The 26,914-nt window shown below is 48.2% G+C and overlaps 1 protein-coding gene across 5 annotated transcripts in view; it reads left to right on the top strand.

Moving 5' to 3' along the window:
* Nucleotides 1-26,914, top strand: part of GTF3C2 (general transcription factor IIIC subunit 2) — a 906,867-nt gene that overhangs the window by 312,819 nt on the left and 567,134 nt on the right. For all 5 annotated transcript variants that reach the window (XM_085613289.1, XM_085613287.1, XM_085613288.1 and 2 more), the window contains one exon: nt 22,052-22,169. In XM_085613289.1, coding sequence (XP_085469415.1) covers nt 22,052-22,169 — 118 coding nt within the window. The remainder of the gene's footprint in view (nt 1-22,051; nt 22,170-26,914) is intronic.

Raw genomic sequence — 26,914 nt, 5'->3', positions numbered from 1 at the left:
CTGCTCGACCAAGCTACCACTTTAGAGAGTAAGGTTATGTTCGAGGCATGTGGGCTGCTGAATTCATATCTGTGCATAGATCGCCGCCTAGTGTTGGGTCCGGATGATTGCACATTGTTGTCCTGGAAGAGTCTTCGAAGTATCACGAGATAGGTGGCTCCTCCCCTGGACTACAGTGCGCATGGGCATCCTCTCCATCCTTAGATTGTTTTTTTCCGCCATTGGGTTCGGATGTGCTATCTTAGCTCAACTTAGGAATATTCAGTTTTAGGCCAAAAGGCCTTTAGTTTTCGTCGGTACAGTTACCGTTCGGTGTCGACTACTAGCTTTAGTGCTCCGCACCTTCTTCCAACTTTCAGACAGGTTTGGTCCGAACATCGAAGTTCGATCAACGATGGAATCGAGGACTCCATTCAAGAGGTGTCCGTTATGCCACGCGAAGTACCCTCATATCGACGTCCACCCAGTCTGCAATAAATGTCTCTCGCCGGATCACGACGAATCGAAATGCATGGCCTGTGCACCAATTCCGATCTAAGAAGACTCTGCGGAATCGACGGGCAGCGAGGCTGGAGGCGCAGCAAGCAGCGCCTGCTCCCACCAACATATTCAGCACCGAGGACGCCGAGAGCGTGGAAGAAGTAGTCTCTAGCCCCGCTTCAGAACATGATTCCCGATCGGACGACGACGATGAAGTGATCTTTCAACGTCAAGAAACCATCAATGAGGTAGGAGACTTCGACGAGACCTACGGGGCCGAAGAAGACAGCTCTCCTGAGGAGCTAGGCCAATCCGTCGAAACGGAGGCCGAAACAGTACGTCGTCATCAGGCTCCGGTCGAGGGATAGCCTTCGGGCCTTACCCAAGATCAAACACATGGTTCCTCGGCCCCGCCTTCCGGTCCGGCCTCGAACACTTTGCAAGAGCCAATATTACCGAAGACGACCGGGTCCTTAAACCCCAAACCATCCATCGCTCCAGTCCCTTCGAAAACGAAAGTGAAACTGGTGGTGGTCGGATCGAAGACGTCGAAACCATCCACTACTCCGACGCCGAAAAAAGTCGTCGGCTACGACCGCGTACAAAGAGACTTCGGTGCCGAGCTCACCGCAGCGGATGCGGTTGCCACACAGAAAAGGCAAGCCCTCGGGCACCGCAAGGCACCGAGACCTTCGGCGCCGACATCGAAGGCCATAACCTCCGCAGTTAAAATGGCCGCCCCAGCTACGCCAACGTCTAGCGCGACGGCGCCGACTAAGTCCTCGACTACATCGAATGTCGATACATCCCTTCAGACCAGTGACCCCCTTCCTACAAAAAATTCGGGACTGGCCTCCACGCCTACTACTAAGGTGCCCATCAAACCACCAACTGCGTTCACTGTGCAGCAGGTCTCCGCATCTTTACAACGCATCCGTGACCGGGCAACCCTCCACTCTATCTCGGGTCCCGACACGACCAAACCCTCTCAAGTGCACTAGGAGCCAACCAACATTACGTTTGGGTTGCCACCGGCCTCGGCACCGAAACTATTCCAAATTCGGACACGTGTCCTCCACATACAGTCCACCACCTCTGGCCTTACAGAACAAGACTCTTCGGGGCCACAATTTATCGACGCCGACACTGGCAGTTTAATGCTCCACAAGCGCAAAATAACGCCAGTTAGGGAAGAGGAGCCCTACAAAATTCCTCTTAAACGCAAACTGCCAGCGGAGCATGAACCAGTTCTCCAGGAACACTTCCAACCCTTCCATCCAGATCCGCAGTCCTTTTCTCCTACCCCTTCCGAATCGGATGCAGTACAGGACTATGGCGGGGAGGATACCATCTACCCTGGGGACGTAGATCCTGATGAGCACCTACAAGACCCGGATCAGGCATGGGATGACCCCACAGACCAAAGTGTCACGCCACATACCCAAGATGCGCAACTCTATAACGTAAAAACGTCTCCTACAGAGGACACAGCTGCCTTTAATGCCCTCATCGAACGGGCTGCTGCTCATCATGGGGTGGAACTCCATTCTGATGCCATTGAGGAAGACTTCCTGCTTGACACTTTAGCATCTTCAGAAAGAACTGTCAAAACTCTGCCCATGTTAAAAGGGGTTCTCAAACCTGCCAAAGACATTTTCAAGGATACCACAAGAGCACGGGTGTTAAATCCCAGGATTGAAAAAAAGTACAAGCCTGCACCCGGTGACCCTAAATACATTAGGGGTCAGTTGCCATTAGACTCCATGGTGGTTGCCAATGCTCGCAAGAGAGCCCACTCACAAACGACTGGTGATGCTCCTCCCCCAGACAAGGAGTCAAAAGTACTAGAAACATCGGGCAAACGCATTGCAGCGCAAGCAGCGAACATCCTGCGCATTGCCAATACACAGGCACTCCTGGCACGTTATGACAGGTCACATTACGACACGCTAGAGTCACTGCTCCAACATCTACCAGATGAGTATAAAGAGTCAGCGGAGCTACTCATCAGAGAAGGACAACTCCTCACTAATGCATCCATAAAATGCGCCCTTGACGCAGCTGACACAGCAGCTAGGGCAATAAACACAAACGTCATGCTACGACGCCATGCCTGGTTACGAATCTCAGGCTTCAAACCCGAGATCCAAAACAATATCCTGAACTTACCAGTTAACACAGAATACTTATTTGGCCCAGACGTTGACACTACCCTAGAAAAAATAAAGAAAGACACTGACACTGCGAAATCAATGGGGGCTCTGCAGACGCAGCAATTTCGTAGTGGCTCCTTTCGTCGCACCGGAAATAGGGGAGCAACAAGGGGTCAGGGGTCACAACAGCAGTATGCTAAAAGTGGCACACAAAGCACCTATGACAAAAACAACAGGGGTGGATATCGTGGATCCAGCACCAAAGGCAGGGGACGTGGCTATGGCAACACCAGGTCCTCTCCAAAAAACAAACAGTGACGCCCTCTCCTTACCCCCCGACCACATAACACCTGTCGGGGGACGACTCCAGCTGTTCCTGTCCGCGTGGAAGAACATCACCACAGACAGGTGGGTCAGGGACATCATCCAGCACGGATACTGTCTAGAACTAACTTCCACTCCACCCAACATACCACCAAAGCACCGTCCTATGTCAGCCGAGCACTTAGCTTTACTCCAGCAGGAAGTGCTTGCTATGCTCGCAAAAGGGGCAATCGAAGTAGTGCCCATCGACCAGCAGGGAACAGGGGTGTACTCTCTGTACTTCTTAATCCCAAAAAAGGACGGCTCGCTCAGACCTATTCTAGACCTGCGACCCCTAAACCTATATATTCTGTCAGAGCATTTCCATATGCTCACCCTCCAGCAGGTTCTCCCAATACTCAGTCAGGGGGATTTCCTAGCCACGCTAGACCTGAAGGATGCATACTTCCACATACCCATACACCCTTCACACAGGAAATACCTCAGGTTCACTATTCAAGGGAATCACTATCAGTTCAAAGTTCTCCCCTTCGGAGTAACAACAGCACCCAGGGTCTTTACCAAGTGCCTGGCGACAGTGACCGCGCATCTGCGAAGACAAAACATTCACGTCTTCCCTTATCTGGACGACTGGCTAGTTCAAGCCAAGTCAGCACAACAATGTGCCGTCCACATGTCCCACACCATTCACCTTCTTCACAATCTGGGATTCTCACTAAATTACTCAAAATCACATCTCCAACCTGCCCACGTGCAACAATACTTAGGCGCCACAATCGACACTCTGGCTGCCACAGCTCAGCCTACTTTAGTGAGAATCAACAGCATGCAACTGCTGATCTCAAAATTCAAACCTCAACACTCCCTTCCTGCGCGAGTGTTCATGCAGTTGATAGGCATGATGGCCTCCTACATTTTCATAGTCCCGCACGCAAGACTACATATGCGCCCGCTTCAGGAGTGCTTGGCACGTCAATGGAATCAGGCTCACGGGCAACTAAAAGACCTAGTGTTGGTGAGCGGTCGGGCATACAACTCACTGCATTGGTGGAATACACAAAACTTTTGCAAGGGCTGACCGTTCCAAGAGCCTGTTCCACAAATCATACTGACAGCGGACGCGTCTCTCCAGGGATGGGGAGCGCATGTGCTCAACTACACAGTGCAGGGACTATGGACGACACAACAAAAGAAGATGCACATCAACCTTCTGGAACTGATGGCAATCTTCCTAGCCATGAAGGCATTCAAAGTACACTTGTGCAACAAGGTCGTGTTGATCCGGACGAACAACATGACTGCCATGTACTACATACAAAGGCAGGGAGGAACACACTCTCCACAGTTGTCTCATCTGGCTCAGAGCATGTGGAAGTGGGCCATTCAGAGGAACATGTTCCTCATGGCGGAACACCTCCCGGGCAAGGACAACCAGATGGCGGATCTGCTCAGCAGACAGCCACCAGATGCACAAGTGGGAGCTACACCCATCAGTTCTCCAACCGTACTTCCAACAATGGGGTCATCCAGAAATAGACCTATTCGCAACAAAAGAAAACACAAAATGCCAAAGCTTTGCCGCCAGGTTCCCACACCCACAGTCGCAGGGCAATGCGATATGGATGAACTGGTCCGACAAATTTGCGTACGCTTTTCCCCCAGCACCATTAATACTGCTGGTGGCGCGCAAACTGAGGCAACACTCACTCACCCTTATCCTAGTTGCTCCAACGTGGGCACGCCAGCCATGGTACACCACCTTTCTGGAACTCTCCGTGGTGCCTCATCAAGGACTGCGGATAAAACCAACGCTTTTAACGCAGAACCATGGCGAAATTCAGCACCCAGATCCCCAACAGCTGAACCTGGCGATCTGGCTCCTGAGGTCTTAGAGTTTGGCTACCTAAACTTACCACCTGACTGTATGACTATCATCCAAGAAGCCAGGAGACCCACTACTAGAGCCTGCTATGCGACCAAATGGAAAAGGTTTGTCATTTACTGCAACAACAATGACATTAACCCACTGGACGCGTCTATTCAAAACATCATATGCTACCTCTTACACCTGTACCGCTGTAATCTAGCATACAACTCAATACGCATCCATTTGACCGCGATAGCAGCCTACCTCCAAAACAGGCAGCACCTCTCCTTATTCAAAGTGCCTGCCGTTAAAGCGTTCTTAGAGGGACTCAAACGAGTAATTCCCCCAAGACACCCACCAGCACCAGTGTGGAACCTCAACTTGGTCCTCACCAGACTGATGGGTCCGCCCTTTGAACCTCTCCATTCATGTGAGATTTAATTCCTCACCTGGAAAGTGGCTTTCCTAGTGGCCATCACTTCCTTAAGGAGAGTTAGTGAACTCCAGGCACTAACCATTCAAGAGCCATTCATTCAGGTCCACGCAAACAGGGTTGTCCTACGCACCAACCCCAAGTTCATGCCCAAAGTCATATCACAGTTCCACATTAACCAAACTATCGAACTGTCCGTTTTCTTTCAAAATCCGCAAAATGTCGCGGAAAGAATGCTCCATACACTAGATGTAAAGCGGGCTCTCATGTACTATATTGACAGGACAAAGGATTTTAGAAAAACTAAACAACTCTTCGTTGCCTTCTCTCCACAACACAAGGGCAACGCCATTTCCAAAGCAGGAATAGCCAGATGGATCGTTAAATGCATTCAGATTTGCTATCACAAAGCTAAACGCACATTAACGGTTCCCCCACGAGCCCACTCAACACGAAAGTTAGGGGCATCCATGGCTTTCCTAGGAAACATCCCTCTACACGAAATTTGTAGAGCAGCCACATGGTCCACTATACATACATTTACCAAACACTACTGCGTAGATGTACACTCAAGACAGCAAGCAGCTGTAGGACAGGCTGTTCTCAAAACTCTTTTCCAGACTGCTGCAGCTGGCACAGGTAGCCGCCGCTAGGGGAGGTACTGCTATATATTCTATGCACAGATATGAATTCAGCAGCCCACATGCCTCGAACTGATTATGCTACTTACCAGTATGCATCTGTTCTTGGAATGTAGGGCTGCTGACATTCATATCGCCCACCCTCCTCCCCGGCGCCTGTCGCGACTGCAGCACTCAGAATTTCTGTATAGCATGGTCATCACTTCCTGTATCTACTCCATCACTGCCACAATGGCGAAAAACAATCTAAGGATGGAGAGGATGCCCATGCGCACTGTAGTCCAGGGGAGGAGCCACCTATCTCGTGATACTTCGAAGACTCTTCCAGGACAACAATGTGCAATCATCCGGACCCAACACTAGGCGGCGATCTATGCACAGATATGAATGTCAGCAGCCCTACATGCCAAGAACAGATGCATACTGGTAAGTAGCATAATCAATCTAACTTTAGCCTCTGCCAAACCTCTGGGGACTGTGGACTCTGTACACCCTGTACCTATTTGGGAACAGTATATACAGAGCCACTTTCTCACACCCTGTACCCCTACAGTGTCTAAGTCCACTCTTAGACATTGTAAGTGCAGTGCTGCCATTAAGAGTATATGGTGCTGGGAGCTTGTCATTACGAACTCCACAGCACCATAATAGCTACACTGAAAACTGAGACGGTTGGTATCAAACTTCTCAGCACATTAAACCCACACTGATGCCAGTGTGGGATTTAATGAAAAAAGCACACAGAGGGCATCTCAGAGATTCTCCCTGAAAATTAACCCACCACTAGTGTCCAGGCTGAGTGGCTGCTTTTAGCTGCCACCACCAGACATGTTTCTGGACCCCTGGGTCGAGAGCCTGCTGCTCTCGGGGGCCTGAAACAATGTACATCCTGGGACGAGGTGCCAAGTCTCCTCACCCAGGATGGGCAGGGTTCATGAAGCTTTAAAGGCAATGCGCCTTTGTGAGCCTCCCCAGACATTTGCTGCTTTCAGCAACTGGTCCCCACTGGTTCTACCCCCCACTTTGGGCGGGAGAGCCGGCGGGAAAAACAAGTGAGGGAAAGAGGTGTGCCCACCTCTGCCAACTCCACCCCTCAGGTCTGGGAGGTGAGGTGAAGCACAGCTCTAAGTCCCTACCATCTTGAGGATGGGGGGACCCTACCAACCAGGGACCTTCTCCTTCCCCACTCCCACTGGAGGGTGGCACGATAGGGGGTGTCCCCACCCCAGGGAAGGGACCCATTGGTCCATGCCCTTGACCTACGTGTAACGCCCCATAATCTAGTATTTAGAGGGCACCCTGAACCTTGCTTCCTCAGATCCAGCCTCACAACAAGAAGAAAAGAAGAAGGACCGAACAGCCGTGCAGCCATCTAACAAGAGGAAGACGCCCACTGACTTGGCCCCAGCTCTACTGGCCTGTCTCCCCTCGAACCTGCTCCTGCGAAATCCTGGTGTGTCCTGCAGCCAGGAACCTCAAAAACCCCAGAGTACTTGCCTGCCTTCACTTCCAAAGACTGCCTCTCCCGTGAACACCGGATTTGTTCAACTGCAACCTCTGGCAGCAGGCAGAGACTGCGAATCCAGCCCACTCTGCACCCGCCGAACCCAGCACGAGCTCGAGTGGAAAAACATCACGAGGTGGTCACCACGGCGATCCTGACTCGAGATCCGGCGACCCATTGCCCTGCCTCAAGCCTCCAGCTGACGCCTACAGCCTAAATCCAGAAGGCCCCCCTAACCGCGACCAGGAGCTGGTAAGAGGATCCGACCCCAAAAGGCACCCCTGCACCCGACGCCCCATGGCCTTATGTGCCCAAACCAATGGTGCCTAACCAACCCTTAACTCCCCAACTTACCTCTCCAAGTGCTGGTCGCACCCAGAAGTCCTTCGTCTCCATTCCTGCAGTGCTTTTGCAAACTGGAGGTTCTCCATGGAAAGGAGCAGGGCGCCTGACGTCGAAACAGCACTCTGCACCCAGCTGCCCTTGTGCCGCTGAGGGTGCACCTTTTGTGCTACTTTGTTTCCCCATTTGCCCTGACCTTAACCCTAGGAGCTTTGTTCCCCCAACCCAGTGGCCTGCTTGCCAGCAGCCACCAACCGTAGACTCCCTATCCCCCATTGGATAACATTGGGCCTCAACACTCTGCACCCGGCCGCCCTAGTGCCGCCGAGGGTGCAACAACAGTGAATCACTGACCCTGGGGGACCCCAAGTCTAACCTCAGAACCTTAACTCCCACAGTCGATTACTTACCTGTGAACCGATAACATGGTTTTCCTCCATAGGATAACATTGACAGGAGTTTTGAAATGTAAAAATATTCTTTAACCCCTTCGCTGCTAGGCCTTTTCCGCCCCTGTGCTAAGCCTTTTTTGGGCTATTTGGGGCAGTGCTCGCTTAGGCCCCTGTAACTTTTTGACCACATAAGGTATCCACGCCAAATTTGCGTCCTTTTCTTCCAACATCATGGGGATTCTAAAGGTACCCAGGGTTTGTGGATTCCCTTGGAGGGGTCCCAGAAATTAGCCAAAATACAGCAACATTTTGGTTTTTTGGGGAAAAACTGGAAAAACGGGCTGCAAATGAAAGCGTCTGGGATTTTCTCTGCAAATGGTATCAAAAAAGGGTTTGTGGGGCTGAAATCCCCATTTCCCCAGCTTTTAGGGAATGACAGACTTTTGTCAGAAAACCAACATTTTTCACACAGCTTTTGCATTTTTCTGGGACATAGCCTATTTTTGCTATTTTTTGTGCTTTCAACCACCTTCCAGTTAATGGTAGAAATGGGTGTGAAAGCAATAATGGCTCCTGGAAAGCTGTACATTTTAGAACAGTAGATAAAATTCTGAATTCAGCAAGGGGTCATTTGTGTAGCTCTATGAAGGTTTCTTTATAGAAACTAACAGTTAAATATAGGAAAAATTGAAAATTAGTTGAAAAAAACAGCCTTTTGTGTCAACGTTTTCACCTGTAACTTCTTCTAATTATGACAGCTCTTTGAAAGCAATATACTGTTACATCCACTGGACCTTCCTGGTTGTGGGGATATATAGGACTTGTAGGTTCACCAAGAACCTGACGAACCCAGAGGCAAAAACTGAGCAGCAATTTGCAATGGTTTTTTATTATGTCCCAAGTATATAGCAATTATTAAGGGAAAATGTATACATGGAAAAATCGGTATGAAAGACACCTATGTATTTCTGAAATGGGAACAAATTATAGAGTTTAGAAACAGTACATATTTGCACATTTTCGAAATTGGGAATACTCGTACTAGCATGAGAATTATCGATCATTTTTTAAAATGACTTCTTTTTTACACAATGTTTTTCATTTGGAAGGCAGAAATGCATCAAAAATCAATAGGTAATAACAGTTGCTTTACAAATCTGAATTACCCCAAGTCTCCCGATAAAAATGGTACCTCACTTGTGTGGGTAGGCATAGTGCCCACGACAGGAAATGGCTCAAAACCCAACGTGAACACACCGCATTTTCACAATGGAAATTTACCCTTTTTTTGCAAAGTGTCTAGCTGTAGTTTTTTAACCCTAGCTCTGCCGGCACCTAGGGAAACATAGCAAACCTATACATTTTTTAAAACTAGACACCGAGGGGAACCCAGGATGGGGTGACTTGACTGCCTCCCACCAGGTTCTGTTACCCAGAATCCCTTGCAAACCTAAAAATGTTCAAAAAAAACAATATTTTCCCCACATTTCTGTGGTGGAAAGTTCTGGAATCTGCGTGGATCCACAAATTTCCACCCACCCCGCGTTGCCCAAAGTCTTCTGAGAAAAATGGTACCTCACTTGTGCGGGTAGGCCTAGTGCCCGCAACAGGAAACGGTGCAAAACGCAACGTGGTCACACCTCAATTTCGCAGTGAAAAATTACCCTTTTTTGGCAAAGTGCCTAGCTGTAGTTTTTGAACCCTAGCTCTGCGGGCACCTTGGGAAATCTAGCAAACCTATACATTTTTTTAAACTAGACATCCAGGGGAACGCAGGATGGGGTGACTTGACTGCCTCCCACCAGGGTCTGTTACCCGGAATCCCTTGCAAACCTAAAAAATTGTCAAAAAATACACATTTTGCACACATTTCTGTGGTGAAAAGTTCTGGAATCTGCGTGGATTCACAAATTTCCACCCACCCCGCGTTCCCCAAAGTCTTATGAGAAAAATGGTACCTCACTTGTGTGGGTCGGCTTAGTGCCCGCGACAGGAAATGGCGCAAAACGCAACGTGGTCACACCTCCATTTCGCATTGAAAAATGACCCTTTTTTGGCAAAGTGCCTAGCTGTAGTTGTGAACCCTTGCTCTGCCAGCACCTAGGGAAACCTACCAAACTCACATATTTCTGAAAACTAGACACCCGGGGGCTTCCAGGGAGGTATGGCTTGTGTGGATCCCCCAACGTTTCCTTACCCCGAATTCCCTGCAATCCTCAATTTAAGCTGAAAAAATCACTTTTTTCACACATTACAACATTCACAAAAAGGGACAAGGTACACTCTGCTTCAGAAAGACACATATTACTGCACAGCCATCTAATCCTCAAGCATACACACATACTGGTTGGGTTTGGCACGAGGGTGAGTGATGGTTCAGTATATACAATTGTATTAGCAAGTTATTTCACAAAAATGAAATGCACTGTTAATAATTGAAAGGGCGAGAAACTGAACCATTGACTCACAGCTCGTGAACTGTAAAGCCACGACAAGGCACCAACCTCTTTACAGGCCATTCATACACCTTTCATATGTGTGACACATACAAAACCATTCACAGCGCCAGCCGCGGGCCCATCACATTACAACACTCACACCAGCAGACAGGGCCATTCAAGGGCCCATCACTTTCACACGCCCACATTCCTGACACAGCAACCACACAAGCTGATGGATTGCGTGGAGTGGCACTCAGCTAGCAGTGTGTGCAGTGACCAGCAGCAAGTCACTACACTCACACCGCCAGCCAAGCGCCAGTCCACGCACACCGCCAGCCAAGCGCCAGTCCACGCACACCGCCAGCCAAGCGCCAGTCCACGCACACCGCCAGCCAAGCGCCAATCCACGCACACCGCCAGCCAAGCGCCAATCCACGCACACCGCCAGCCAAGCGCCAATCCACGCACACCGCTAGCCAAGCGCCAATCCACGCACACCGCTAGCCAAGCGCCAATCCACGCACACCGCCAGCCAAGCGCCAATCCACGCACACCGCCAGCCAAGCGCCAATCCACGCACACCGCCAGCCAAGCGCCAGTCCACGCACACCGCCAGCCAAGCGCCAGTCCACGCACACCACCAGCCAAGCGCCAATCCACGCACACCGCCAGCCAAGCGCCAGTCCACGCACACCGCCAGCCAAGCGCCAGTCCACGCACACCGCCAGCCAAGCGCCAGTCCACGCACACCGCCAGCCAAGCGCCAGTCCACGCACACCGCCTGCCAAGCGCCAGTCCACGCACACTGCCTGCCAAGCGCCAGTCCACGCACACTGCCTGCCAAGCGCCAGTCCACGCACACTGCCTGCCAAGCGCCAGTCCACGCACACCGCCTGCCAAGCGCCAGTCCACGCACACCGCCTGCCAAGCGCCAGTCCACGCACACCGCCTGCCAAGCGCCAGTCCACGCACACCGCCTGCCAAGCGCCAGTCCACGCACACCGCCTGCCAAGCGCCAGTCCACGCACACCGCCTGCCAAGCGCCAGTCCACGCACACCGCCTGCCAAGCGCCAGTCCGCACACACCGCCAGAAAAGCGCCAGTCCACGCACACTGTCAGAAAAGCGGCAGTCCATGCACACTGTCAGAAAAGCGCCAGTCCACGCACACCACCAGCCAAGCGCCAGTCCACGCACACCACCAGCCAAGCGCCAGCCTACACACACCGCCATCATGTTTAGGATTTTTTTTAGACAAAGATAAACACAAACAAATTGCAAATAGATACAAATCTACTAACACAAAATCTGAAACTAAATACATTGCACTAATGCCAACCTTGAAACAGAATCACATTTTTTAAAGAATACAGACCAGGCAGTTCACTTTACCACTCATGGATGCTCCCAAAAATTATTTTGCGTGTGGTACGCTCTAAAACAAGCAGGGAGACATAGCCCAGTGTTAGAAGGACACTCTGGGTAGTACAACGAGTCTCCTTATGCGTACCTCTTCGCCAACAGACTCTACATCTCCTAGTGGAAAAGTCTTTTGAGGATGTGGGAACAATGTAATCAGGAAAGTGGCGATCTTTCAATCGAGCCACATCCTCCACCACTCCAACTCTAGGAACGCTTGCCTGTTCCACAACAACAAGGCTGCCTATCACAGATTGCTGAAACTGAACAAGTGTCAACTTTGATGCAGGAGAACACTCCTTGAACACAACAAAAGCATTGAAAGTTGCTAAATTAAAGAGATGGATGGCCAACTTCTTATACCAAACGTAAGCCTTACGAATAGCAGTGTAAGGTTCCAACCTCTGATCTACTCTATCAACACCACCCATGTGCTTATTGTAGTCTAAAATGCACACAGGTTTGCGCACTTCAGCAATCTGACCCCAAACAGCCACAGGTGAAGTACTCTTATCATGGATGGTAGTCAGCATATACACATCCCTCCTGTCCACAAATTTCACAGCTAGTAGTTCATCACTATGCAAGGAACTGCACTGTCCCCTCTGAAGTTTTCTGCAAACAAGCTCTTTTGGATAACGTTTACGGTTAGAGCGGATTGTACCACAAGCAAAAGTGTCCACTTTGAACAATGCATTAAACAGTTGCACAGCAGTGTAGAAGTTATCAAGTTACAAATGGTGGCCTCTGTTAAACAGTCCTCTAGCAAGATCCCACACAATTTTCTCCGAAACTCCAAAAGTGGACGGACAACCAGGGGGGTCAATAGTGGAATCCCTACCAGTGTACACACGGAAATTAAAAACATATCTTGTCCTACTCTCAGACAATATATACAGCTTAATTCCATAGCGTGCCCTCTTGCTAGGGATGTACTGCCTAAAAACCAAACGGCCCTTGAACAAGACCAAAGCCTCATCAATAGATATTTCTTTCCCTGGAGTATAGATCTCTGAAAATCGATGTACAAAGTGATCAAGAACAGACCGAATCTTAAAAAGACGGTCACATTCAGGGTGATCTCATGGCAACGCCAAAGAATTATCAACAAAATGCAGCATCCGTAGCAAAAGTAAATACCGATGACGAGTCATAACTGCAGGAAATATGGCCGTTGCCATCAAGGGACTGGTAGACCAATATGAAGCCACGGGTAGCTCTAGAGTGGGTCCTAAGTTTGTCACCGTTGTCCCTCAAAAACTGTTCAGCATACAAATTAGTCTGCTCAACCATCTCACCCAAAAATACATCATCCATAAATAACTTTAAAAACTGTATAGGCAAAAAAAAATCACAATCCACTCTACACCCTGCATCACCACTAAAGGCAGGCAACAGCGGCTGCACCATGTTTGGATCAACCCAGAGTCCAGCACTTCCAGTAGGAAGCCTAGCAGCCTCAGGCTGCAATCCAGATGCCTCTTGCACCATCGGCACAGCAGTATCATCCTCTAAAACAAGCACTTCATCTGCACTAAGAGTAGCTTCATCTGCACTGAGAGTACCTTCATCATCCGATGATTCCATGTGGAGAGAAAACTCACTGCCTGAATCTTCCCCTCCCTCCTCTCCCTCAGACGCACTGTCAGTCTCATAATCCTGCTCAGAGTAAGATTCAAGAAGCATACCAACCACCTGCTGAGCAGTCATTCTACGGCTAGCGATACTGCTTACTAATAAAAGTAACTTGTCAAACAAGTCAACAAAAACAAACACTTTGTAAAATAGGTAATAAACAAAAGGCACCTTTATCAGAAATACCTATATACTCCAAAACGATACCACTCACTTGCCAGAAGCAGCTAAATTCACCACCACCTACTCTGCACAGACACAGTATGGATCAACAATATCCTACTAAAAAAGAAAGAGAAAAGGAAATTACACATAAGACAATGCAAAACACATTGCAAAGAATTCCATACACAAAATACTTACTAAATAAGCTGCCATTATGACAGCACTTACAAAAATATTCATTCATACATGACAAAAATACTCATTTGGAAAAAATACAACAAAAATGTTTCTTACCAAAAGAAGGCAACTACGCCAAACTGCAGAACACCACTGTTGAAATCGCAAACAGGAATCAAAAGCTTTACACTAGAATAAAAAGGAGAAAAAAACATTGCAATCACATATGCAAATAATGCACCAGTCCACACACAATCCACCAGCCAAGCTAAGGGGTAGGTGGGCCTCAGAGTAAATAAAATACTCACCCCCGTAAAAGGGCAGCAACCCTTGCAGCCACTCCCAAACACGAACATTTAAAAAAAAAAAAAACAGGTGTTGAGTGGCTTCTGCCCCCCTTGAGGGCAGATGGGCCTAAAAACATTAAGCCACCCAAAGAGGGCGGAAAAGACATCAATCATCCTCCATAAAGGGGAGCGACCCTTGTGCAAGGGGCCGCTCCCCAACATTAAAAAAAAAACTGGGTAGCCTAGTGGCCCTACAAAAAAACAAATCAGCCGATCTGCCCCTCGGGGTGGCAGACTCAGCCAAATTAATGCTCACCAAATGGGAGCAACCGTTGCCCAAGGGGCCACGCCCCACAAAAAAATCCCTGGTGGTCTAGTGGGCCCAATTTTAAAAAAAACATGGCGATCTGGCCCCCAGTGGGGCAGACACAGCCACAAATATTGACCCCAAAGGAGAGTGACCCTTGCCCAAGGGGTCACTCTCCACAAATAACTCCCTGGTGGCCTAGTGGGCCCTACATTAAACAAGCATTTGCAATGCAATCGGTCTCGCCTTTGGGACCTTATATGTTCTTAGCTATGCAGCACATTAGCCTACGCCCTGAAACATCTGCTGTTCTTTGACATGGAGGGAAAGTAAGCACCAAACTGCCTGACGTGCCAAGTATTGGAACACACAGGGAGAAATATTGCCTTTCAGTAGGAAATGGTATAGTCCAAAGCTCTGTTTTTAATATAAAATCTGGTCTTTCGGTGGTCATATCACTGAAAATACAAGAGCAACTTCGCCACAGCACTATATTCTGTCACATAGCAAAGTCATGTACAGATTTTGATGAGAGTGGCACAATATTGGAAGAGATTGAATACTACTAAGTTGCACAGCCTTTGGGCACTGGTGGGCTCGTTCTCTTTCAATACGCACGTATTTGGGAAACATGTACGTGGAAATACCGCAATTATACTCATACAATGCTGTATGTTTTCTTCCCAATTACTTGTGTTCTTGTACAATATCTAATACATATTAGTTATTTCAACCAGAAGTGGTCCAACAAATGCCCGCCTCCCGAAACTAGCCACCAATTTGGTTTCAAATATAAAACAGATATACAGAAAGAATGGAGAGGCAATGCTATAATGACCAAAGAGTTAATCTCTTTCATTCATCACAGACGATGACAGAATAAATGATTTCTGTAGCCGGAAATGTTCTTAGTCTTTTTTTATTTCAGTTTTGTATGTATAGGAGCAAAACAGCCAATGCGTTTCACCCTTTCAGGCTTCTTCAGGGCAACTATAATGTTTCGGCTCGGAGTTTCCCAATACTCATTCTAGACACTTTCAAATTTTAGGATATACACTTTTATAATTTAGTATCAGTTACTGTAGGTACATATTCTGGTCCACGTTCCTCTTTCCAATTCAGCAGGTGCTACTACCACACCAATAAGTGAATGCGCTCAATCGCCCAATCTTTCAAAATCAAAAAGTTGTCTTTCTATGTGTTTGAGTCCACACCCATGGTAAGTCCAAGGACCTCGAGTAATAAACAGTAGTGGCGCCCTCAATCGCTACCCCTATTCAGCGTGGAGACTTCTCTTCCATACACAGGTCCGGCGCCGCTGAATAGGGGTAATATGTACCTACATCTTCCGGTCAGTTGGAGTAATTTTTCGTGACTTTATGACTTCATGTGGGAGGTGTTACTCCGACCCAGTATCCTCTCTACCCTCCAGGCATTGAAAAAGTTTTTCATGAGCCTTCATTGTGTATACACAGCTCAACCAGAGCGGCATGGTCTCAGTGTTTTGGTAGTGGGGACATACAAATCTTGACCTTTCGGGAAAAGTAGAGAACAGAAAATGCTGGACCTTTGCCAGCAGACACTAGAAACTAGGGATGAGGGGAGATGCATTTTCGATGACGTGGACCAGAATGTTCGCTTATACCTTTCGAAAGTTTATCCTCATCCATGGGTAGTTTCCAAAGTCAAATTAAAACACTGCACTATCACCTTGATCCAACCCATACTTCTACTTTGAAATCCTGAGCCTGTCAGTGATCGCTCCAATCCACCATGGCAAGAGTGCATTGCTCCTGTCACGCTCAAAAACACAAGTATAGCATCTGGACCTGAGTTCATTGACCTCAACAGTATAGCTGTTGAGCACCGTGAGTTTGCAGGATAAGGTATTTCGGACACCTGTAGCGAAGTGGAAGCATTTCTTTGTTTAGTGTGCTTCAAAAGGGCTTCACCCATTACACTCTTTACGGCACCAAGTGTCCCTTCTTTCCTACAAGTAGCCTCAAGCCACTGTTCCAACAATGTTTGTGTGCTCCCAATCTCTAGAGTCCAATATTCTAGTTTGTTCCTCTCTAGTCTCTCCTGTTGAGTCATAATGGAATTCCGAGCAGACCTTCTCAAGAAATAACTTGGAGTTAGAACATTCCCCTGGAAGTTGAACACTTTGCTTTTTTAAGTTAAGAAGCAACCTTTCAAACCCATACATAAGGTAGAATCGAAATACATTTCTTCTAAACAACAGTACTACTGGACGCTTGCGTCTGTTTCGGACAAGGGGAGAACTGTAGATGTTCACCGTTAATGAACTATATCTCACATTTAAGAAAGCCACAGTCATTTTTACATTTAAATTCATCCTTCATCTGTAACATTAGTATGTTTCATAGATTAACTTCCGGTTCTCCCTCCTCCCTTCGCCCTGCTTCGCATGTTCACTATGGATCACAGGTATTCATAACCTTTTAGAATAGTGGAGTTCATGGCCCGTAAACCTTTTTAGGTCTCGGCTAGCGAAGGCTGCCCTCGCGCAGTCTCGCTCGCGAGATTTAATGACTTGGAGAAGAGGGGCTTGAACCCGCCCCTCTTCTCTCCTCTTCTCCATTGGCTGGCCTCTTAAATGCTGGCCAGCCATTGGAGAAGAGGCTCATCTCGCAAAACAAGCCCCGTCCTTTTCGGATTCGGGGGCATGTTTTTTTTGTTACTTTTCGCTGGGCGTGTTTTTCTATCCTCCAGCCAATGGCAAGAGGAGAGAAAAGAAAAACACGCCCCCGAATCCGAAACCGCTGCTGCCTTTCTCCGAGGCATTTCTGCTTCACCTCGGAGAGAGGCGGTGGTGTTCATGGCATCATCCACTCCCCCTGCTGTCGGCGCTCCTCGGTCTAAACTACTTTCAACTGAAGCTTTGGTGCTGCGGCTGCTTTAGGGGATCATCGGCGTCCCGCTCTGCCCTCTTTTCCTCTGATTCTTTGTTTCCCTTTGTCTCATAGGAAAGAGCCCTTTCCCTTAGTTATTTAGTGATGATTTTGCTCCCATAATCTTTCAGCCTGAATCTCACCAAGGGCAGAAGTCTGCGCAGACCTCCACCCCTTCCGGTTTGCACTGTAATGATTTTTTTAAAGACAGTGTCTGCCAAAATGCTGCCCCTGGTGGGTGGCGCGGCTGGGGGTGGCTCTGTCGGGGGTGCCCGCCTTCTACTCCTCCTACGGCTCCTCCCAACTCCTTCCCCGCCCCCGGACACAGACACACCGCGGCGGCCGCACTCCAACCAGACCAGACTCCTGGCCCCCCTTACCCTATCGAAACGGCTCCAGCAGGTTTCCGGGGCCCAACCCCCCCGTCCAGCAGGTAAGAACGGCACCCCGGGAAAGAAGGAGGGAAGCGGCAGAGTGGCCTACTCCAGGCCCGGCTGCGGCCTGTTCCGGCCTTTGTACCCCTCTCGCCGGGGCCTCAGTTGGGGACGGGGTGCAGCAGGCAGGGCGCTGAGGAGGGGCAGAGAGAGGGGAGGTGGAGGTGGAGGAAGGCCGCCGTTTGTACAAGACGTGAATGGAGGATGGGGGAAATCAAGCCGTGGGTACGATAAGGGGCTGTGAGGGAAAATCATAAAGTTCCTGGTTCAGACACCGGTACTTCTATACACAGCCTAGCATCCCCTAATACATCCCTTTCCCTCCTACTGATCCATGACTCGTATACAGCTTTGCTTTTCCTTTTCCCAAATGCATTTGCTTTTCACAGTCATATTATACATGCTTATTTATGCCAACGGCGCCCCTTTAGCCACCCCATGACTCCCCTTATCTGACCCTCCCCATTTGTCCCTTCGACAGCCCGATCCAACATTCCCACAACCCCGGTACTCCTCACCCAACCCAATCACTACTATAGCCTCTGCTGTTTAAACATTTACAGGTTTGTGTCGGGTCAAGTCTGACTACCCTTACGATTTAAAAGCATTTCTTTTCATTTCCTGTCTGCTCCGTGCAGATTCTTAGTTTGTGGTGCCAGCCTCCCTCTGCACTGTACAGGTTGTAACAGGCCATGAGCTATCTGTCCTGGCATCCGCTGCACAGGTTTAAGGAGGCCTCTGGTTTCAACCCGTCTCTGCTGAGTACAGGTTCTAGGATGCATCTAACTTCAGTCCCTGTGATCTGTTCCAGTTTGTGAGATTCACCCCCCCCCCCCATTCCACATGTGCCAGCTGAGAGACTTCTGGTTTTATAATGTGCCAGTTCTGCTGGGGTTCTGAATGGCACAGAGGTGTCAGCCGCTACCATAGCTGTACAATATTTTAGGCTGCGATATTGGGTCATACTATTGAAGTCTCAAACTCGGTGCACTTAACATGGAGTCAGATTCATTGAGAACAATGAGGCGTTCAGCTTTATGTACCTTCAAGCCCACCCTAGCCAATAACATTACCACTGTATGTGGTTCATGTAAAAAAAAAAACACTTTGTGGTTGTTTCTACCTCCTGTTGGTTATCACTACTCAGTACTTTTAAACTTTGTAATAATTATGCGCCTGGTGAGCATTGAGAACCTCTATTTTCTCTGTCTAATGTATATCTCCGTTTATGTTATGTGTATTTGTAAAAAGCACGATCACCCCTGAGGGTATCCTGGTGCTGTGACTCTCATATAACTGTATATTTACTAACTAGACGTACAGAAACGTATGCAACTGTACTAAGTCCTGTCCAGGTTTTTGGGCTTGTCTGTTAAAGTTGAGTGGATGTTGTAGCGCGGGTATATCTGGCGAGTGGGTGTAGGATATTATATTGTGTTTTAGTGGTGGTTCGGTGTCCAGGTAACAACTGCAGTGTAGTGTTTAGAGCCTAGCTGTGGAATTATGGGTTGGGATATTGGTGAATCTGAGTAAATTTGTGACATATTGCATCTAAGTGGTATTTCAGTGCGATCAACAGCAGTCCGGTTTGTAGCATAGAGTCCTGGCATGATGCAGACCTGGGTTTGTGATATGGGGTGTACAGAGTTAACCTGTGTGTATTCGTAGCTAATATTGCTAGTTGAAATAGTGTCTTGTTTATGCTCTGCTTCTGAATCCGCTGCTGCCAGTCTCCAGCCCCATCTGCGCTGCCCTAGCCTGCTGCTGCTCCTCAGAGCGCCACCTCACACCTCATTTTCCCTGTCTGGGTCCCAGTCTGGGCTGTCACGTGCACCTAATTATGTACTCTTGATTGTTTTTGTACTTTCGGTGTGCACGGACCCAGTGGCTATGTGTACGTGCTTTGCATGTTTATAGTCAGTCACTCAGTGGAAAGGTATGTCGCTGGTAGAAGGGGGCCCGCAGCGTGTCGGCCGGCAGTGAGTAGGGTGCATGGAGAAGCTTTGACCTGAGTCCTCTTTTACGGAACAACCCTCCCGTTTCGTGTCTTCAAAAATACAGTGTGTCTGCCTGTTTCGTATGATTATGAGAAGAAGTGATCTGGTAACTAAACTGCACTATTCGGAACCAGAGATCTGGGTTTGCAAATTGGTTGCTTCTGTTGTGTGATCCTTCCCAAATTACCCGAGTGTCTTCCTCTGACCCGCGTCTCTTGTCTGGCAAACATAAACGGGAGTGCCTCGGTGCATTGTGTAAAGTTTGCATTGTATGTTCTCCATGAAAAACAGACTTACAGTTAAAAAATAACTTAATGATGGTAAGTGATGAGCATTATACGCGGTAGGTTGTATATGAGGCGCACTTGTTTACAAGTAGGATTCTGAACCAAACCGACACATCGGTGATTGCTGGCCATTTACTTAACCCTCAGATATCTTTAATGCGATTCAATTGTACGAATGACTCGGCGAAGGCTTGTATCAGCTGTGCTCTTCTGCTTCAGTTTCAGTTATTTGTTTGATGCTGGAGGCGAGAGTGCGTATAAACTCCTCCCCCTCGTTAATCCAATTCCGCTTTGGAATTCAGAGATTCGTGCCTGCCCCGGTCACGCTAGAAGCTGTTATTTTTAAACATTAGCATATCTACCAAGTCATCCCTGGTTATGAGATAGTTTAGTGTTTGTCCACGATTCACAAACATTTTGTGCTGGTTTTGTGTTACAAAAATGATGCATATCGGAGAAGGTAAGATTAAAATGTTTGTGGTGCACACCTGCCAACTTAATTTTTAGTGATAAATGCAAAGATCTAGAAACAACGGTGCCACTTCTGCTTTGGCTCCCAAAATCAATATGTATGTGTCTAGATCTATGTGTGTGTGTGTGGTTCTGTATGTGTGGCTGTGTGTGTATGTGGCTCTGTGTATGTGGCTCTGTGTATGTATGTGTGGCTCTGAGTGTGTGGCTCTGTGTAAGTGTGGGTGGCTCTGTGTGTGTGTGGGAGGCTCTATATGTGTGTGCCTGTGTGTGTGGCTCTGTGTGCGTGGCTTTTTTTGTAGGTGGCTCTATGCGTGGGTGGCTGTCTGTGTGTGGGTAACTGTGTGTGTGTGTAGGTGGCTCTGTGTGGGTGGCTCTATTTGTGTGTGGGTTGCTCTTTGTGGGTGGGTTGCTCTTTGTGGGTGGCTCTGTGTGTGTGGGTGGCTCTGTGTGTGTGGGTGGCTCTATTTGTGTGGGTGGCTCTATTTGTGTGTGGGTGGCTCTATTTGTGTGTGGGTGCAAATGCAATAGCTTTACCGCGATTACTTTCACTTTCGCGGCCGCTTTGATGTTTGATCGCGATCACTTTCGCGGCCGCACGGCATAGCCAATAGGTCTCGCTTTTGGGACCTTTTAAGTATTTAGTTATGCAACTGTTGCATGGTTAAACACTTATAAGGTCCCAAAGGCGAGACCTATTGGCTATGCCAATGCTTGTTTGTATTTGTTTCTATGGGAGGTTGTTCTTTTAACTGCTCGGTATGTACCAGGGTCTCATATTTTGCTGATGGGTAAGATTCAAGCGTATAAATCTAGGAAATATACCAATGCTGGAAAACTGCATTTACAGGTAAAAAATGTATGTTCATACTTATCACAGCTGCTGTCACTCATGCACTCCATTAAAGCTTGGCAGGGGTTGCTTGTATGTGGAAGAGCATGTTTCAGCAACATATCCTATTGACCAGTGCGTTCTTCTCAAGCCTCTGCCAGTGCTAATACGATGCTGTTGTGGCTGCTACTGTACCATCCTTTTTCTGCGCAAGTGTGCAAGCGCGGAAGGCATGGATTGTGCATGGTCATCCATGATTGGGCATCAGCTGTTGATAGCTGTATTGTGGACTTTGAGGTAGGCCTGCAGAAGGTATCCTGCCTTCACCGGGTGTGTTGAATTGTTGTTTGAGTATCCTAATATTATTTGGAATAAGCTACTGAGTACTTTTATTAGCAGAGAAGACTCAAAATGTCTGCCAATATGCCAGTAGATGAGACATTAAAATGGAGAGGGAGATACATTTCCACTGTGGTTTAACCGTTTCAAGAACTCATGCCGCTCCTAATCTGCCTAATGGTTAATCTTCTTTGTCTCCCTTCCTACTCACAGAATCCTCAGATGCCTAGGCTGGGGCTCCTGGCAGTTGCATTCTCAAGTGGGTTTGTGGAAATCTACAGCCTGCCCCACTCTGAATCTTTGCACGCCTACAAGCAATTGCAGGTAAAAGGTAGGAAGAGACGGACCCTATTTTAGTGCCCGGTGTGTGATGCCCTTAACTTTTGTCTTTGTAGAAAAGTTGTTCATTTATATCACGATGTGCCTTATAGAATCACAAAATGTTTATTCTTCTTAAATTCTGTATATCCTTGTCTTTTCTCATATCTTACACACTTTTTATTAGATAACTGACTTATCATATGTTTTCTTAATTCTCTCTCCACTGACAGCAATCAAAATGTTGTATGCTTTTTCTTTCGGTTCATTCTCAAGCCTGGGCCCTGGCTTCACTCTCGTCTGCCAACACACGCTCCTCTGAATTTTTACATAACAATTACCAACCTTCCTTACAGTGACTTACTTAGAGTTCCTTTAATACCTTAATATTTTCGACATGTCCACTCGTGCCTACCTACCACTCTGAAAGCTGTAGCTGCAGCTGTAAGTCACTGCAGTTTGCTCACTTTACTAACTATGACACTGTTTGACCTTGAACCATTTTAGTAATTACAATGTGATGACAATTAAAGTTGGATGAATCAGCGTAGGTGTGATAGCGTCTTATAAAATAGAAGGCCTGGCTATGTATAGGCCAGTTGCCCCTGCCCTCCTAACTCAAAGACAATTGGGCCCCTTAACTGTTGGTGTAATTGGGATGTAAGGCGCACCTTGTGACTTTTGCAGGAGGAACCCCCTCGCTCCATAACATTATGGACAATGTCTTCAGTATGTGCCTTTTCACCAACAAATCATTGAATTCTAGTGTAGGAGAGTAGGATCTGCTTCTTATAGTTAACCCCACTTTTTGTTGATGTTTCACGGTTTTCGACTTAGCCTGGCTGGGATCCTGCTATCCAGGACCCCAGCCTACCTGCTTTCTCCTCTAAATTGATTGCATGTACTTTAGGTACACTCCAGATTGGAATCTGGGGTACCCTTATAAGTCCCTAGTATATGGTATACTATATACCCAGGGCATAGGTACCCCAGAGGCCTCTCAGGGGCTGCAGCATGTATTATGCCACCCTGGGAGACCATTCAAAATGACACAACAGGTCTGCTACAGCAGCCTGTGTAAGGTGGTGCATGCACCCCTTACTTAGATATAGGTTCACTATATCTACTCCATTTCACTGCACATATAAACCTATCAGTCACCCCTATGGCAGGCCTTATCAATCCTGAAGGCAGGGTGCTGGGTTTTATGTGGGAGGGTGCACCTGCATGAGCAGAGCCCCTCTGCAGCCTTCGGAACCTCTATTCCGGGATTGTTTGTGATGCAGCCAACCATATACTCTTAAGTGCATTATAACCTCGCGTTAATGTTAACTTTGAAACGGCTGCATGGAAACATGTCATGTTTGGTGTCAAACACCTTGGAATCATATCTCCACACCAGTAACTAGTGTGGGAGGTATGATTCCACCCTCCTAGAGGGAGAAATATGACAACACCGCTACACCCGGTACAAGCTTTCTCGACCCTGGCATCACAAGATGGATGCTGCCAGCCACAGACACGAGTCTGCCCTCCTGCTGCTGGACGAAACTCCGGCAGGGGAAGGTTGGACAATAGGTTTTGTGTCACAGGGAGGTGTGACCACCTCCCAGACAGGCTTTAGTGTATTGGGGTTGGGTGGGTGCACTCCAAGAGTGCTTTGATGTCTGCACTGGGGGCACATTTGGTGTCCCTGTGCATAGTCCAGCTCAAACCGGTTGCAGGAGCCATTTGCTCCTGCTCTGGCGCGAAACTGGACAAAGGACATGGGTGTAGCCAGCCCTCTGTCCTGACCCTCCCATAGGTGGGTCCCCAGAGTTTGTCCCACCCCTTCCTTGGGTATAAAGTAGGAACCCCTGACTACAGGACTTTAGATTTACCTGGACGAAACTCTGCTACAGAAACCAAGTACTTCGACTATTTACACTACGTTGGATGACTGAAGAATCTCCTTTGGAGTAAAGGAGTTACTCCCCTGCAAGGCAGGCACCTTAAACGCATCTGACCGGTTTGCATCTCCCGAGCTCCTGAGGACTCAGAAGATTTCTGCAACACAGGAGGTGAGTTCCCAAGTGTCCCCGAGGTCGAGTAGAGCTCTCAGCAATCCTGCGACCTGCAGCCCTTGTGGGGACCGTGCAACCCGTACCCCTGTGCACCATGTCCATTTTCAGCAGCATATGCTTTTCGGCTATCCCTGAGGCTGTGCTTTGGGCTCCTTGTAGTCCTGACCCCGAGCAGTGTTTCCACAGAAGATTTCCGGCCTACACTCCACGAGTGTTCCGTGGGCTGGTATTTTGTGATTCCTCTCGAGGTCCCTTCGCCATCCCTGGTCCGTCGACCTATCGGTCCCTGTGAAGGTATCCTTAACTTTCCGTGGGCTTTCCTGGTTGCTCCAGACGTGCCCTGACTCTCCATAGCTTGGAGAGTCCCCAGGACATTGCTGGTCCTCACCGAAGCATCTTTCGTCTGACCTTGTGGTTTGCAGTTGCCAAGGCTTGTTGGTGTTCAATCCAGACCCTGACCCCCCCAGTACTCGACATCCTTCGTGGGACAGCTCACCTCTGACTTTGCTCGTCGTCGACGTCTCCTGGTCCCCGTGGCTGCAGAGTCCAGCATCACCTCTTCTCACCTGAAACACCCGACATTGGTGGGCATTCGTCTATCGTGCCCCTGGTCACTGTTAAGTGACCCAGACTCTGTCCCCGCTGCTTTCAGATTCTTCTCAGCTCCGATCCAGGCTTGGTTCACATCGGACACTTCATCTTCCCGGCAGCAGCACTTCTTCGCATCACGCCATTGAAATCAACAAGATTTTCTGACAGCACTTGACCCCTATGCACCAGGCTCGCCTGGGATAGGTAATACGGGTACCTCGGTACTCTCAAGGGTGCTGGCCTTAGAACCTTTTATGTTTGAAAAGGTTTGCTTGAAGTCCTCTCCTGAGTGTCCTTAATCTTTAAAATTCCAACTGCGACTTTCCCATACAGTTGTACGGAGCTCGCGGCTGTGTTCTCACTCTGCATCCGGCCTCCGTGGCTCCCCTGTGTCACTACCTTGGGTGGTTCCTTGGGGTCCCAGCGATTCTACGTGCTCTAGGCACTGTGTCTAGTCAAGTCGTGGTTGTTATATGACTTTCTTAGTATATGGTTCGGTCTCCCCCTGGAGCCCGCTGTGTATTGTGCTATTTATTGTCGTTCTAGTGCTTTAATATTGTGTGCCTTGTTATTTAATCTCATAGAGAGGTTAGTAGAGAGAGTTTAATAATACATACATATATTTTATATATACCTTGTGTGGTTCTCCTTTCATTTGGTCATTCAGGAGGTTATAATCTGGTAAACCAAACTGCTTTACATTCCTTCGAGACTTAGCCTGAAGGCTGCTCTCCATAGCTACCACTAGGATAGCTTTCAATAAAGGTTGTCTTTAACCTAATCATCAATAAGGGTCGTTTGGACTGGTGCAAAGTGCCCACTTTAACTAGTGGACAGCAAATACCAGCCCAACTTCTCACATCTAGTGTGTTAGCCTAATTAGGTCAGTAGAAGCAAACCATGCAATAGGCTATCACACACAAGCCAAGTAATGCAAACCTTGCCCGTAATAACCGAGAGGGTGGTGGCCACACTAGATTGTAGGAATTAAAGGATTAAAAGTATCAGTTATGTTGATTAATTTGGCCTTCTGATGGATACCTGCAGATTCCTCGTCTGTTGAATATCTCTAGGCTCCAGATTTGTTCTGAAAACTATTCCATAGCTATTCTTTGCCAGTAGAGTGCAATGGCTCTCGCTTGGTGCCGGAGCAAGTCTACGACGACGTTATTAAAGCAGTTGTTGGTTCCCTTTTACTGCATCATTTGATTCGATTCTGGAGCACACTCCATTTTTTCAATGTTTCTTTGTAGATTCATGAGAACATCGTGGCCAACAGCCTCAGTCTGCACAAACTAGACAACCGCAAGTGGCATCTCCACCCAGAGGTGATGCAGTACATGTTTGCCCTGTGGGAACCCTGCACTTGGATCTCTTTGCCATTCATGACAATGGCCACTGGATGCAGTATCCGCTGAAGGGAGCTTGTGTGGGAGAGTGAGGGCCTTTAGAGCGAAGTGAACCTTTCAGCTTTATTATGTTTTGCTCCAAATACCCTTGAACCCTTGAGTTCAGAGGAAGATTCACTAAAACCGGGCTTACGCCCTCTTCATCGCCCTGGACTGGCAGAAACCGTTGTGCTATGCCTCTCTCACTGTCCCCGCTGTGTTCCTCCCTGTGAAGGGTGGACCTCTAGCAGTTGGAGGGGTAGGTACTGCAGTTCATCTTCCAGAGCCTCTTGCCTGGAGATTGAGCAAGGGCACCTGGAATCATTCCCGCCTCCTCTCGCAGTGGTTAAAGTAATATTGTTTGTTTGCTGCCCCTCTGCGGAGATGGTGTACTCTGGAAGATGGCTACTTTCTACCCTCCCACTCATCCCACCAAAGAGGTGGATAGATTTCACCTGTTGAATCCCAGATGAGTGATTCATTTTTACTTTCTGACGTCCAGCTATTTGTGAAGTATACAGGCTGCACAAAAGGCAAGATGATCCAAAAGAAGGCTTTGTGCTAATGTGTAATGCGGCATATAGAGATGTGCTATGCTCTTCCCAAGTAGTAACTGCTTTAGGAAATTCAGACCCACTCTACCACAGCAAAGGCTTCTACCTCAGCCCTTGCCATGGGTGTTCTTGTGGCTGAGTTCTGTCATGTGGCGACACAGG

The sequence above is a fragment of the Triturus cristatus genome, chromosome 6 (assembly GCF_964204655.1).
Source record: "Triturus cristatus chromosome 6, aTriCri1.1, whole genome shotgun sequence".
NCBI classification, from domain to species: domain Eukaryota; kingdom Metazoa; phylum Chordata; class Amphibia; order Caudata; family Salamandridae; genus Triturus; species Triturus cristatus.
This window is presented reverse-complemented; position numbering and strand designations above follow the sequence as displayed.